At 40.4% G+C, this 15514-nt stretch overlaps 2 protein-coding genes across 4 annotated transcripts in view; both read right to left on the bottom strand.

Annotated features, from left to right (window-relative positions):
- Nucleotides 1-4676, bottom strand: part of LOC117950629 (atrial natriuretic peptide receptor 2-like) — a 22880-nt gene extending 18204 nt beyond the window's left edge. The window contains exon 1 of the mRNA XM_034881892.1: nt 2924-4676. Within this exon, the coding sequence (XP_034737783.1) occupies nt 2924-2968 (45 nt within the window). The 5' untranslated portion in view covers nt 2969-4676. The remainder of the gene's footprint in view (nt 1-2923) is intronic.
- Nucleotides 1-14872, bottom strand: part of lpar3 (lysophosphatidic acid receptor 3) — a 22909-nt gene extending 8037 nt beyond the window's left edge. The window contains exons 1-3 of one of the 3 annotated variants that reach the window (XR_004657956.1): nt 14605-14844; nt 11692-12443; nt 6548-7569 (exon numbers count right to left, since the gene is read on the bottom strand). Coding sequence is in view for 2 of the 3 variants with exons in the window: in XM_034881963.1 (XP_034737854.1) it covers nt 7247-7569; nt 11692-12430 (1062 nt within the window). In the remaining variant the exon portion in view is untranslated. Of the gene's footprint in view, nt 1-5779; nt 7570-11691; nt 12444-14569 lie in introns of those variants that run through there. The other 2 variants (XM_034881963.1, XM_034881962.1) reach the window with 2 other exon arrangements.
- Between the last annotated feature and the right edge of the window lie 642 nt (nt 14873-15514).

Here is a 15514-nt window from a genome sequence, read left to right on the forward strand (position 1 = left end):
GGGGGAAGCATAGCCAAAGAAGCTAGCAACCAAAATAGGTCTTATCAAGATTGGGTACGGGGAAGCAAAAATGGAACACTAGCTCATAAATATCTGGTTGCAAAACCAACCGGTTCCACGCTGAATTAACATCAGAATAAATGCGTTGCCAGATAAAGCAGGAAAAGATCCAGACCCTTGACTCGTGCTGAATCCATAGTTTAATAGAAGGGTTGACCGTGAAGTTGCACAGGGTATGTACATGTTACAGGTCTCAGATTGAGACGCTGTAGGCAGATATGATGTCCTGTGTAACAGGAGAAAATATTAGCAGGAGACGAGTGCTTGTTTTCAGTACAGCTTCGCTCAGCAGAATGACGAAGCAACGTTAGTCCGCTCACAAAGAGTGTCCGTGAGAGTGAAGCACTGCGCCACACTGCCCCCTGCTGGCAGCACCAGAATGCTGTTCTATAAAGAGCATTGTACTCTTATCAGAAATAAGTGATTAGACATTATGGCTTATATCAAATGGTTCTCTCTCATTTAAATAATAACCTAAGATAAAACAGACCAAATTACATAAAATGTGACCATACATTTCGTGTGCGTCACATACAGCAATCCTTTAGTTAAATTTACTACTTTTTAATACCTTTTTTACTACCTTCAGAATTTTTTTTACCATCACGACACTGAATTGCAAGTGTTAATCAGCAACCTTTCTATTATTTACACAGATTTTGACATTTATAACATACAGAAATGAATAGATTTAGAGACAACATATCATAAACAACATATTGCACATGTTTATTTCACTTAGTAAATAAAAGTAAAACAAACTACATAAATGTGCATTGGAGAGAATGGATAGTTCCAGCACAATGGATGGCATTCACTGCAATTATGCATTACAAAATGACATCTTCTTACCACGAGTGAATGACTTCGCAATGTCAGAGTCGGGAAACATTTCTTTAAACAGCTCTGAAATTCCTTCATTTGAGTTAAATGAGTGTGGTGTCTGAACACTGCAGTCAAACACCAGAGCATCCGCGCGCAGTGTTGGTGTGGCGCCCATGGCCATCCGGAGGTCAGACGTTGCTGGAGCCATAGCGTTGGCCAGTAGGCCTAATGTGGCACTAATTTGCGGCAGTGGAGGTGCAGCCGTACAGACAGCTGAGATTGGTTGAACAATTAACTGCTCTCTCCGAGCACGCATTCCATTTTTATGTTTAGACCAAAGGCCGTTAGCTCACATCCAGTTGACATTGATGTTTTTTTTACACACCGAACAATAAGCCTGCCTGTTTTTCCCTACTACAGGCCTGAGCCAGTACTTAAACTCTGGGTTGTTCACCCAGCTATCAGAAAACTTGCATTTGCCCATTAAAAGACGACGATGGTTGTCCAGTCGTTGAAGATATGGCTTGAAGCAAGTCTAAAATAAAACGTAAGCCAGCCACTTCTGTTGACTGCGCAGTGTTCTGAGATGATGTCGAACGACCGCTGAATATGACGTCAGCATCAAACATAGAAGAAAGATCTTTGATTATGTGCCCAGACATGCCAAAGCCCATATTTAAACGCGAACGCAGGATAGAATTTCAATCAGAATCGGACACCTGATAGTCTGAAAAAAATAATACCTAATTTAAAAAAAAATAATACCTCTGAGACTCCATTTAACACTTTTAATGACCTTAAATTTGACAATTTTGATTTATCACTTTTTAATACTTTTTAAAACCCTGGGGACACCCTGTTGCAGTAATCTGGAGAGAAGCAAATTTTCAGGCCCTGAATGACGAGCGGAGAGCTCCGCGTGCCTGTAGGATCGGCTGCCTGGTTGTGTAGCTGAGGACGCCAAAAACCAGCGTGCGATTAGCAGTGTTCTTCTTTAGGCTATCACTGTAGAGTCGGTGGGCTCTCATATTCTCTATCTGAACATCTGCTAGATTTTGGAACCACTCAGGCAGCAAGCATGAGAAATACTGAATAGCATTAGTACATTCTAGTCCCTCTTTCAGCCCGAAGATGCAGAGGTTGCGTCTCCGGTTCCTCCATGTCCGCTAGCTTCACCTTCAGCTCCTAAAAAGCGTGGCCATGACTGCCAAGAATACTCGCGTTGCTTTCCACGGTGGTTTTCAGGTTGTTCACATCAGCTCTGATAGACACAAAGCTTGCAGTCAGAGATGCTAGCTGAGCATTGATAGCAGTTAGCCTGTTCTCATTGTCCGTAGCCATTTGTTGAATCTGAGAAAAAGGTGGCTCGAGGTAGCTTTTCTGTTTCTCTAGCAATGGCTCTGCAATGCCGTCTGTATCACCGCGTTGGATTTTTTTCTTGTTTGCCATTCTTCTTCAAGTAACTGACATGCACAAAGTGATAAAATATCAAAGTTGGAACCATATAAAACAACTATTTGACGAAGTCGGGCCATGAGCTTCACCTTAAGGCGCCATCACTGTCCAGCCGATCAAGTGACTCCTAACATATTTGGCGGTTGTCATGCGAGCATGTTAACAAATACACAACTCAACTAGCACTATGGTAAATTTATATAAATAAGAAAACACAGTATTATCTTTTCATCAAGATTGATTACAGATTGTTTTAGAATCGAGGAAATCAGCCACAAAAGAAGCTGGCACGTAACCAAGCAATACACAAACGCTACAAGCCCATGGCCAAATGCACGCAGCAACGTGTGTTTCTGACAAGACAACAAAAGCAAGAGGGGTACTTCAGTATTAATGAAAATATGAACATCACACACTCAGTTTACACAGAAAATGCATCATCACTGGCCTTAATTGACATCATTGTGCAGTCAGTTAACAGGTGAACCTTAAACTCTGTGGCCTTTTGGTACACATGTCCTTTCTGGAATTAAATATTTTTGTTATAATACATTTATTCATCCTCTACTATGTTAAAACTTACCAGAAAGAAACACAGGTAAAGGGATGCCGCTGTCCATAGAGCCATGAGGAGGTTTGCTGTTGTGGCCGACCCGCTCTGAACTGACTGACTGAGTAAATGAACATTGTGTGTGTGTGTGTGTGTGTGTGTGTGTGTGTGTGTGTGTGTGTGTGTGTGTGTGTGCGTGCGTGCGTGCGTGCGTGCGTGCGTGCGTGCGTGTGTGTGCTCTTGCGTGCGTGCGGACGGACATCTCAAAACAGCTTAAGTACATTTTTTAGAGGCCCACCTTGTCCCTAATTGGCCAATCAGCAGAATAGGCTCTCCAATCACAGTTTGGCCATGTACTCGTTAACCTTCACCTTCACTGTCCTACAGGTCAGAATCACCCAGAGGTCTCTGCTGCACCTGAACTCACCACTTTTTACTGTTTACGTCTTCCGCATGAACGCCATATACTGTCTTTAATTTGTGGTTTTTACTTAGGGAAAGTGTTTTTCTAAAAGCTTGAGAGTTTTACATTTTCACATTTAATCTTGGTATACATGATTGTAGGCCCTTTAAATGGATAGTTTAATCTTTTGAAGTTGGTTTGTATGAGGTAGTTTCCCAAAGTCAGTGTATTACCTACAGTAGATGGTGGTCAGCATACATAACTCTCAACATGTAGGTTAGAAATGTTCTGCAATTCAGCATCAGCGAAACGCATTTTAGTCACAAACAAAAAGAAACACCTAAAAAAAGCAAATATCTCTCTATCTATAAGTGTTTGCTATATTCAGAATATTTGCACTGTTTTACCTTGCCGTCAAACAGCCCAACAACTGACTGATCTATCTGATCAAAAAATAAGTAAACAGGTGCATAATTGTTGAACGAGAGGATCATTGTAAAGGCTTTGTATTAAAGCGCTATGTCAATGCAATCCATTTCAAATTTACATATATATTAAATTGTACTGTGTAGAGTGATTTGTGAGGATGCACTCGTCATTATGTTAGACTGCCAAACTATGAGTCCTCACCTATGGCACAAAGGTTTATTATTTACATTACACTGTGTGTGCTGATGAATATTTTTCTTCTCTGCTTACATCTGTTCGCTCTGAGATTTAGACCAAACCAAAGGACAGCATTTTTCGACATCTGTGAAATTTAATTGGCTTTTCAAGAATGCATAATTACAGCACAGCTGTAAAAAAAAAAAAAACCACAGCCACAACACACAAGTTTACAGTTAATGTTTTGGGGAATACAAAACCAGAGTAGCATGCAGCAGTCACGACAGGGCTCTGCTGAGGACGTACAGTACTCGCTACAAAAAATCGTCTCACTGAAAATAACATGACTTCAATAAAGTTAAACCTCAACCTGACACTGAATGTCATTAACATAAGAAGTAGTTTTCTATGAGAGAAAATACAGAGTTGTTGAACCTTTTCTTCTGCTGTAAAAGGATGCTGGTTGTGTTTAGGTTATCAAATCCCGAGTGGGATTTTACAGCATAAATGGAGTTTAACCTGCGATTAGACATGTTGCAAAAGCAGGTTACCTAGAGAATGAAGGGAAATGAATTTCACTCGTCCTTTGAAAAACCTTTTAACCCTTTTCTAGATGTTGATGGCTGACATTTACAGGGCAAGGAGTCAGGTTACCGTTAATCACAGAAAGCTGTACTCAATTAAAATACTTATATGGGGGTTATTGTTTACTGATGCAAGTGCTTTGCAGTCTAATTCAGGGGAGGATCCTGTCCCTCCCACTTAGGGTCAATTCTGCTCTAGGAGTCTCAGATAATCCTTTCCGTGTTTTTGTTTGTTACACTATCTACAGTACTGCTTTATCAAGACAGTTTAGTTAATGACTCATTTTAATTACAAATCAGAAAACAGTGTGTCTAAGTCAAACAGGATTTACGAGTAATTTCATCATTTGGCTAATGTAAGTGCCAAGTGGGTGGTGTGTGCAATGTTTAAAAAGTCAGCAGTCCTCCAGCATGCCAACATGCTCACAATAACACTGGTAGCATGCTGATGTTTATCAGGTAGCATGTTAACCATGTTCAGCAACTTAGTTCGGCATGTTAGCTTGCTAACATTTGAAAATTAGCACTAAAAATAAAGTATAGCTGATGCTGATGGGAATGTCCGTTTTGCAGGTATTTGGTCATAGAACAAAGTATTGTATTGCACTGATGATGGTGGAGGAGGAAAAGTGAGGAGATCCCCAAAGTAAATTAGGGGAACATGAATGGCACAATTTTTTGTTTGTACTACCAATTGTTATCATTTCACTCAAAACCACCCGTCAACCTCATGGTGGAAAAGTCAGTTGAGTCAGTCCCCGGAGTCCTTATGTCCTTTTTCCCCCAGCATGATTCCTTGGATCAGGGAGGCTCCAAAACCTGGTTGCAGCTGTCGCCGTGGTCCTGCGATGAGATGTCACATCCTGCTACGCACTGCTGTGCCTTGTTATGCCATGCAGTGCCCTGCTATGCCATGAACAACTACAAACTAGTATATTTTTTTTGTCACTTTTCCATTATCTTTTACTGTGACTGATATTGCCACTTTTCATTTCAACCCCCCAAAAAATTGAGAAAACCAAGCTCAGATGGGCCGATCTGGAATCTGGTTACCTCCCCTTTCTCTGCTTTGCCCGTCCAGAGAATTTGGCCCGCCCATGAGTGAGAGTGAGAGTGAGAGTGAGAGTGAGAGAGAGAGAGAGAGAGAGAGACATACATCATGGCTTTCAAACGAGCAAAGTAGCATTTGGTCAAGGCCAGTAGTGAAATCAACCTGGGTGCTACCTGGTGTTTCTGTACCATATCATCTCATATTGTGCATTATGTTTGACAAAAACAACACAAAGTTAAAAACTATTACTATACAAAATTATTATTTATTTTTTTTTAAATGGCCTGCACTTGAAAAGTCACTACACAAGAATGAGCATGAATAATCGTGGTTAGATAAAGAAACACCACCATTGTAGCTGTTAAACCTTTGCACTCACTCCTTTCAATGTGTGACATTCCTACACTACCAGAATAAAAATGAAATAGCTTTAATAATGTCATGTCTTTTACAGCAGGAGTGGCATAAATACTGTACAGCAGGTTAAAGAAACGTCATTTGTACCCTGTCAATAATTTTGCAATGGAGGCGTCAGAGCAGTCTGGGGAGAGGGGGGGCTTGTATGTGGGTAGTCTATTCAGTCAAATCCTGCAGGTACACAGGGTATTGTTTGAAACTCAAGCAGGAATTCCGTGTGTCGCAACATCCTTTTACAACCGTCATTTATGAGCTGTTTCTGTAGAGCAGCAGCAGCCACTCAGTGAGTTCAAGAGGATGTGTAAAAACATGCTACAGGGGGAACAAGTTTGCCTCCATGAGATCTGCATAAGAACTGATAAAAAGATGACAGACGGGGAAAGAAAGGAGTGACTCTTATCTGTTCCCCAGAGGGCAACTTGCTTTACAAAAGAAAGCAGGGTGTGATTTCGTAGACTTAATTGCAAATGATGGTCAAAACAAGCAGGTCATGCTGAGGATACTAGCTGTCATACATTTGTAATTATCTCACCTCTTCTTTTAGGCATTTAACAGGATTTACAAGTAGATATATTGAGAACAGCAGTTAACAGTACCTTTCATTGGCTGTTTAAAAACAGGAAATCAATTTTAAAGCTGTGCCCTACCCAAGCAAACCTACAACTTTATAGTAGGCATACCTGACTTCAAACAAGTTGCACGTCTTAACTAGATCATCCATTATAGCATTGCTTCCCTTAACGTTTACACAGGAAGTAAACAGAAAGGCAATCAGATGTACACACATTTTATATTAGGGAGAAATTCCCCCTTTGCATGATGATTTTTACCCTTTTGGGGGGTAAAAGTAGAAACGTACCACTGTGTACTTTAGACTGGATTCTTTTTTCAGCCATTACAGAGTAGAATTGTCCATGTTGAAATAACCAGCAGGGATGTGATGACGAAGACAAAAAGAGCAGAATGAAACAGAAACCCAAATCTCCCAATACACATGAATGGGAGTACTGGATCTAAAAACTGTAAAACCCTGACAAAAACTAAAAAAAAGCACATCTTTGCATCCATTTGGGGATCTAGTTGTGCATCAAGGTCTCTTATTATCTCCATTTCACTGCTCTCCACTGGAGCAGCTGGCCTGCAGTGCCTCTCTAAGAAAGTACTTTTAGGACTACAATGACCCCTTGAGACCAATTGATAGTTTCTCTTTCAATTCAACTCTAACTTCATAAGATGTGTCCAATCCGAGCTGGACAGAAGTTCTGGTTAATTCTTAATAAGTTAAATTTGCAGGTTCAAAGAATGCCCTGATCGTCTTTTTTTGTCTCCTCTGATGGAGGCTGACTGTTTCCCGTATCCTGACCAGAGCTAAGCGGCCTGGCGTTGGCCCTCGTCGACCGCTGCCGCCGTGTGCCGTTACCAATGCAGCGCATGAGGTTCTTGAAGGTTGTCCACATTTCCTCATCCTTGTAGGAGTAGATGCAAGGGTTCATAACGGAGTTGAGTACAGCCAGGAGCAGCAGCCACATTTTTAATTTCATGACGTGACAACTCGTGCAGTTGAGGCCGTCCAGCAGCAGAACCACCAGGCCGGGAGTCCAGCAGATCACAAAGGCCCCTTCAGGAAAAATACAGCAAATCAGTTAGGTTTATGTTATGCTTATTTCTCACATGTATCCTCTATTTTATGTGCATGTTTCAGCATGTAAATAAAAAAAAGGTCAAGTTCAAATTTAGAAATAGGGTACTTATACTAATAGTTTTTAAGTGCTGTTTCTTGGCTGGGCACAGTAACTTTCTGAGGTCTTGTCTTTACCGAGAAGTTGTCAAGCAAGCCTAGAAATAGTCTGGCACATAAACCCCCAATAAAACCACAACTTTTTGTATTGAACACAGATCAAACATAATCTTTGGCGGTGCTGGTAAGTGAACTTTGTTATCTTAAACTCTTGGGAAGAAAGCAAATACTGTCTGCCTATGTCAAACCTTTGCAGCAATTCAAAAATTATAATCTATAATAATCTTTCAGGATATTGTAATTCAGGTGTTCTAAGAGAAAACTACACTTCTGCATCTCCTCTTAGCTTCGTTTTCAGATTTGTCCGTGATGGGAGACCAATCACAGGTAATTTCAGATAGAGGGAGCGTTCCAACTGGCTATTCTGCACATTCATAGCCTGTGCGACAGAGAGGGGAGAGAGGAAGAGGTTTTGCTCTACTTCAAATGTATTCAAAAGATGTTTTCTACAGGTTAACCTGTGGATTTTAAACGCATTCATGCAAAATAACATATCGATTCTGATCTGTAAATCATTGACAAGTACTTCATTAACTATCCTAAAAACCTAAAAAAATACTTTTACAAAACATTCTTATGTGCTTCCAAATTTCAATTAACTTTTGCACACTGCACTCCTATGTTGGTAGTGAAAATTGAACTGGCAGGTAGAAACGGTCAAAAAACATAGTTATCTACTGTAAGAGCCAGGGTGGTGGAGATAATCCAGATATGGCTAACTTAACGGCAAGGTTAGGGCTGCAACTAATTGTCATTTTTGACACATCTGCACTCAAATACTGAAGCAGTGCTTGATTTCAAACATGTTTGGACACAAACAGAGTTACTGAGAGTTTTTGGAACTGAAAGGACAAGCCACAAGCAGCAACTTGTCTGAACTACCTTCATCTCTACCGCCTCAACAAATCTGCAGAACAAAAACAAGTTCTCTCTCTTTGTTTGCCTCACATGCAAGCATGGATACATGTGTACAGAGTACAGAAAGGGTCTTGTAGAGGTGTTTTTACGATTTTTTACTGCTCTTAAGCCTGAAAGTCAAAATGTTTGCCACATTTTTACGGTAAATTTCTATTCATAAACTCATTCTTCTTCCGGTTTGTCTTTGTCTTTGATAGCCCAGATGTTCAAAATAAAGTGAACTGAACTGGAATTGCGTGGGACCCCATTTAATGGTCTTTTATTGGCAGTTTTTCATGTATTGAAGTTTAAAAATGGACTTTTTCCCCTTTAATCTACGACAGAGAAACAGAGGGTTTTAAGAACAAACATTTCAAGCATGTTCCTTTTCTCAGTTGGTATTCCTTTGACGATTGTGGTTGTACTCAAAGAATAAAAAGAACATTTTAATCTGCATGGTGTAATTTGATGCTTCTCTTAACATACAGGCCCCAGCTGTCTCAGATATAAATAATTGCTCTAGGCTATTAAACTACAAGTACAAGCGTAAACCAAGAGAATACAATAGACGTCATATCAAAGTCACTAAATTACATGTGCAAATTTAAACATAAGTTTTTTTCTCTACTTTTTAGGTGTCCAACTGTATAACGCTTAAAGACTCGTTCATTTTACTAATTATGCAAAGCATAATGTGGGTTAAGTGTCTCCAAACTGGTTTGTCCGGTTACCAGTTCTACTTGAACAGACTGCCTTTAATCTCAAACAAAAGTCAACTACTTTTTTTTCCTGACAAATATATCTCATTGACCTGGACCTGACTCAATGCCTCAGAAGTCTTAAGATTTCCTTCCTTTTACTTTCAGATATCGCTGGCGTGTTATTTGAGGGACATGTTACAAAAGTGCATTTTTTAAAAACACCCAGATATCACAGCACCATCTCAACAATTTAACAATGACACTTGGTACTAACAGTTCCAAAAGCTCTTGGGAACTCCGCAAAGCATCTGAAAGCAATTGACAAAGTCCTCAAGTATAGTTTTTTTTTTTTTATTGGATGGGTGGGGAGAAGGGGATGTTCAATGAAGGCCAGTGTGGTGTGGTGCGGTGTGGTACGCCACACAGGCTCAGGAGCAGTGTCCTTGCAAAGAGAGATAATTACACAGCAGTCTGGAATAAAGGCAGACATCTCCTACGCTACAAACTGCATCAAGCCATCTGGCCAGCCAACAAGCCGAGTGCCCAAGAGACAAAGAACAATGACAGACCATTATCCTGCAGGGTAACCGTGCTAAGTCCCCAAAAGTATCTCATGCATAGTTTTTAACTGTATAAAGTGCATACGTGTATGAAAACAAAAACTGAGCACATTGAACACGAAAATAAACGTATCTAACCTGAAATACATCAGTCTCAGAGTTGGTTGGTATGGTGACTTACTATGTACATTGTGTGTTATACATGTGCATGAGATTGTTAATTAAATGGGGAACTATGCAGTTGTTGTTTTTTAGCTTAATTTGCCTTAACTGAACAGCTTCGGATTCATTGGAATGGTTATATGACTTTTTTTGAGTTGAATGGTGGTCGTCTTGCTCCCCCCTAACGCCTGTGACCGGAAAAACCACACTTGCAACTTTCAGCCGGCGAGTCACTTATATCAGCCGGCACTTCACACATATGCCCATTCAAGAACCAACTGACAAGGTACCAATGTTTTTCACACTATTGTAATGGCCGAGCCAGCAAAAAGTAGTAGAAAGCTAGGAAAGCATTGGTCGGAGGAACAAAGAAAGAGGAAACAGCAGATTGACCGAGTTAGGGGTCAGACACAAGTAAACATAGGAGCCCCCAGATATCTATTCCGAAGTTCTATAGTTTTTTTTTAAACTGCATAGCGCCCCTTTAAGAGGCTGTTTTTTTTAATTGGTTGGGGCAGTCCTACTGCTCCGTTCTCAAAAGGAAAGGGCTGGGAGGGGAACAATTTGACTGTAAGGTATCCAGTTACAACACCTAGACAAAGAAAGGCAGACCAGGATATCTGTGTCAAGGGTAGAAAAAGAGGAATCTTTCAGGCTTTCTTAATCAAGCAATAAGTTGCTTGATTTATTGATTGATTGAAAATAAAATTGCCTATAACTTCATGATTAATTATTTGAAAAGGTATATTATGCAGGATTAATTCAAAAGGAATACCTTACAATCATAAGTTGTGACCAACTGGTGTATGCGGTTGTGTCTGTATCTGCAGAGACCCCGCCCTCTACCTGGATTTTCTCTTTTCTTCTTGTTTAGCTGTGTGTGGGGATGTTTTTGGGTGCCTGCAGATCGCTCTAATTCCTAATACCCTCGCTTTGCCAGCTCCTTGGCATCCAATACTAATGCACAAGGCAACATTTAGCATCTATACAAAGATACAATCTCTCTACACTGTCTCTTGTTAATCCAGTGCCAACTCTGCATGCTGTGTTTACAAATACCAACCGACAAAAGTAACACATTACCAAAAATCTCCGGCTTCAGCTTCTCAAATGTTTTCCTGTTTTACATCCTGTAATCTAAATAGTTTAGGATCTTTGACTGTTAGTTGGACAGAACAAGCACTTTAAAGATGTCCCTTTGGGCTCTGAAAAATTTGTAAGGGACATGTTTTAATATATTTTTACATTTTATAGTATGAATGATTAATCAATTTAGCAAATAATTAAACACCAGAATGAGTCATAGGTTTAAGCCACTGGACAGAAAAAAAGGAGTCTTTTACTCCCTTATTAAAGGCTCCCTCATACCCCATACAAGCCCCCAACACGTTTACTGAAAGCACAATTGTTGGTGTTGGTGTTATGCTCAAGGTTTTCCTTCTTATCAGGGAAACAGATTACACCATGTTCAACTGTGACTCAGCAGTGAATTGCCCAGACTTTGTGACCCTGATGAAAGACACACACACACACAGCTACTTACACCTGACTAATGCATAAAACGTTCTGACTCACTGTATCGATGATCCTGCACAGACAGCAATTTTACGATAAGCACTTACCGAGCACAACCATGACTGTCTTGATGAGCTTAATGGGCGTCCTCTTGCGGTTGATGGAGCCGCTGGTGTGTGGTGTCAGCACCGCCGTCTTCCTCTTGACGTAGGTGTAGATCCTTGTATAGATGACCACCATCACCAGGAACACCACCAGGTTAGACACAGACCAAAAGATCAGGTAGCTCCTGCTGAAGATGGGAGCCAGCCGGGAGCAGTCGCTCAGGTTGCAGATGCAGTTCCAGCCCAGACTCGGCACAGCCCCCATGAAGATGGAGATGGCCCACACCAGCACGATCAGCAGGGTCACCCTCCTCTTTGTCAGGTTACTGTGGACTTTCCAGTTCATGACAGAGATGTAGCGCTCTAGAGCTATTACCAGCAGGTTAGCCAGCGAAGCTGAGAGACTGATATCCAGAAGACCTTGACGGATGAAGTATCCTTTAACTGTAAGTTTCCGAGACACCTCACCTGTGTTAAACATGAGGTACACGTATGCTATGCCTGCCAGGAAGTCAGAGGCGGCGAGGTTTGCTAGAAGATAATAGAAAGGGTAGTGAAACCTCTTATTGGTGATGACAGCAGCTATAACCATGGCGTTGGAGACCAGGATGAAACAGCAGAAGAGAGAGCCCACCACCTGCACCAGGATGAGATTGGTTTTGTCCCATTTATCCTCATCGTGGCTTTTGTAGAAGAAGCCCATGGACTCATTATAATGACAACTGTAGTTCTGTTGGGCCATTTTAGAGGTGGGTCTGTGGAAAGAGAGTGGGAAACAAAGGAAGTGGAACATGAATCACTCATTAATCAACTGAAGTATAGCAAAATTGTATTGAATAGGCCTAGTCGTTAATTATCAAGCAACACATGCTAAACTTTCCTATTTCCTGCTTCTCAATGTAAGGGTATGTTGTTTTTCTTTGTCTTATGCAGGGCTTTATGCTAACTTTTTAAAGCAGTTGCCGGCTTGGCAACCAAGCATCAGTTTATGGTTGCCAAAATTGACAATACAGTTGCCATGTTTTAAACTGCCAATATCTGGAGCAATTCATTTCGTATGCAACCATACCACACATTTTAATCATGAAACCATGAAATAATGGCAGTGGCAATATAATTTCACAATTTAACATGCGGAGTTAACGTGAACAGAACATTTTTTCACGGCAAACGCACATGCGTGGAAAGAGGTCGCTAAGCAGCTAAGATGTGTTGCACACAAACGTAGTGTTTAACCTTTACGGAGACAACCAAACAAAATATGGACTGCTTTTGAAATAAGATTTTCCAGTTATGGTTATTTTTTTATTAAATTGGAAAAAACACCAACATTTAACAGGTAGTTGGTTGTCACAGGGGGCAACCAAAGGCAACAGAACGATTCCCAATCGACTCAATCTTTAAAACCTTTACTGTTGAGCCCTGTTATTAGATTAGATTAGATTATACTTTAGTCATCCCACAGCGGGGGAAATTTCCTTATTACAGCAGCAGCATTTTCTACAATAAGAGCAAAAACAAACAAATACACAAGTAAACACAAAACAAGCAAACAGCAGACATTGAGCAGAAGGTATTGCTGAATGTAAGTGACATCAAATAAAGGTTTCGTAAAGTGCGGTTGCAATGGTACAGAAAAACAATATTGCAATGTAAGTGAGTGACGTTAAATTAAATTAAAAATGTAATTAAAATAGTTTAGCAAAAGTAGGGAACCATAAATAATATTGAAAAAGTAAGTACTTGTAACTGAAAAAAATATATATAAATACAGATAGTAAAGATATCCAGAGTGTGTGGAGTAAAGGAAACGCAGGAACAGAAACTACAACATTATCAGGTAGTGCAGGTGTTGTAGAGTCTGAGCGCGGCCGGGATGTTGGACCTGCGGTAGGCTACCTCTCCTTCTTATGTCATAGTTGACAGAATATCTTTAGGTTTTGGACTGTTGGACCAATTAAAGCAACACTAGAAAACTTTTTCAGCTTCCTCCCCCCTACAGGTTGGAAGCGGAATTGTCCATTAGCCTACATTACATTGTCCAGTTCATTCGAACTACAGGTCTACCGCTTCCAACCTGTAGGGGGCCCAAAGCGGGAAAAGTTCTCTAGTGTTGCTGTAAGAGTTCAAGACATACATCATCTTGGTTTCTGGAACATTAATTAATAAATTATTGACTATTTTCTGACTTTTTCTAGACCAATCAATCTAATAATCGAGAAGATTCTTTGTTAATGAAACTGATTATATGCAGCCCTACATTTAAGATATATATAATCTATAAATGCCTTGTAGACATTTCAAATCCAGTTATATAGTTTTAAATGACATTAAATGAAAGCAAAAGTAGAATAATAAGAGAAAGGCAAAGTCTAAACTGAAATGCTTTATATGCCAAATCAGTGCATGGTGCCAATTCACACAAGGCCAATAGAGATTTAATTTCTCAATTCCAAAAGGCAAGTGCACATGCCAAAACCCATTTACTGGGAGAAGCTGCTTTGAATAAAGTTAAACAAGATAGTCACCGTGGGAACATCATAAAGAAAGCCAAAACAGCACGCTCAGTCAAGTGACATGACATGCATCCGCAGATTAATTCCGCATTTTCTACCTGTAGCTACAAACGTTTATTTGAGTAAACATTACAGACATGCAGCAAAACGAGATTCCACGTAACACACGCTAGAGTAGCCTATAGTTTTCTTCATGACTTGAGAAGCATTTATGATGCAATTAGCCCTACCTGTCCGAGTTGGTCTACCAGTAACAGCGGAGGAGGGATGTGATACTCCCACAGAGAGACTGCATATCCCCAAAAACAACATATGAAACGGAGAGAACTAAATTACAATCCCCAAAAAGAAGAACAAAGAGTTACCTAGAAAAACAATCGGCCAAGTGAGTGTAGGCTACCTGTGGTGAAGGGCTGCCCGTGGTGAGTCAGAAGACTTGTTGCGAAATATTCCGTGCCGAGTTAATGATCATGTTTCTCCTGCTGCATTGCGTCTCCGCAGCTGTGGACGGAGGAGGTGACAGCACAGAGCGAGAGGACAAAGTGGAGACAGAAAAGTTGAGCGTCTTCACTTTTGAGTCTATAGCTTGGTGACGTAGAGGGCGTGTGACACCCAGCCTCGCATGTGAATTCCTCCGGTTGACCGCACGGGGCCCCGCGAGCTCACTCTCGGACCAAATTCAAAACACTGCAGTGAAGTCGGGAACATAGACTGTATATTAATATACATGTAATAGTCATGTTTGTATGTTACTAGTTAAAGTGTATGGTCGGGACCCAGAAACGGGCTGTCTGTTTTAGAAAATCTAACAAGATTAAACCATTGGTTCAAAACTGTTTTGGGCTTTTGGTTTCTTACATTTATGTGTGGTTGGGACCGTTTTCCATCGCACTTTTCTCAAATTTCCAATATTTAACAAAAAAAGTAAAGCTTATAGAAAAGTGCAAAAAAATCATTTGTGTTGAAGAATTTCCCATCTCACATCTGCTCAGATTTATCCAGACCCTTTGGAGAGGGCCGACCCCTGGACTCAGCTACAAAACTTTACATTAAGTAGGCTGGTTATAACTAATTCCACCACAACCAGCCACAATACAACCATACTTAGTATTATTAATTAAAAACGATATAGGCTAATTTGTCAGTTACAGGGGCTGTTATGCATGATGAGTAGCCTAGATTTAGGTATGTTTTGCTGAGTACTTTTCTGCTAATGTATCCTACTTTTATAAGTCAGATTTTGAACGCAGGACTTTTACTTGTAATGGATATTGGTACCTTAGGAGATGAGTATTTCTTCACCACAGAAA

This window comes from Etheostoma cragini, chromosome 9 (assembly GCF_013103735.1).
Source record: "Etheostoma cragini isolate CJK2018 chromosome 9, CSU_Ecrag_1.0, whole genome shotgun sequence".
NCBI classification, from domain to species: domain Eukaryota; kingdom Metazoa; phylum Chordata; class Actinopteri; order Perciformes; family Percidae; genus Etheostoma; species Etheostoma cragini.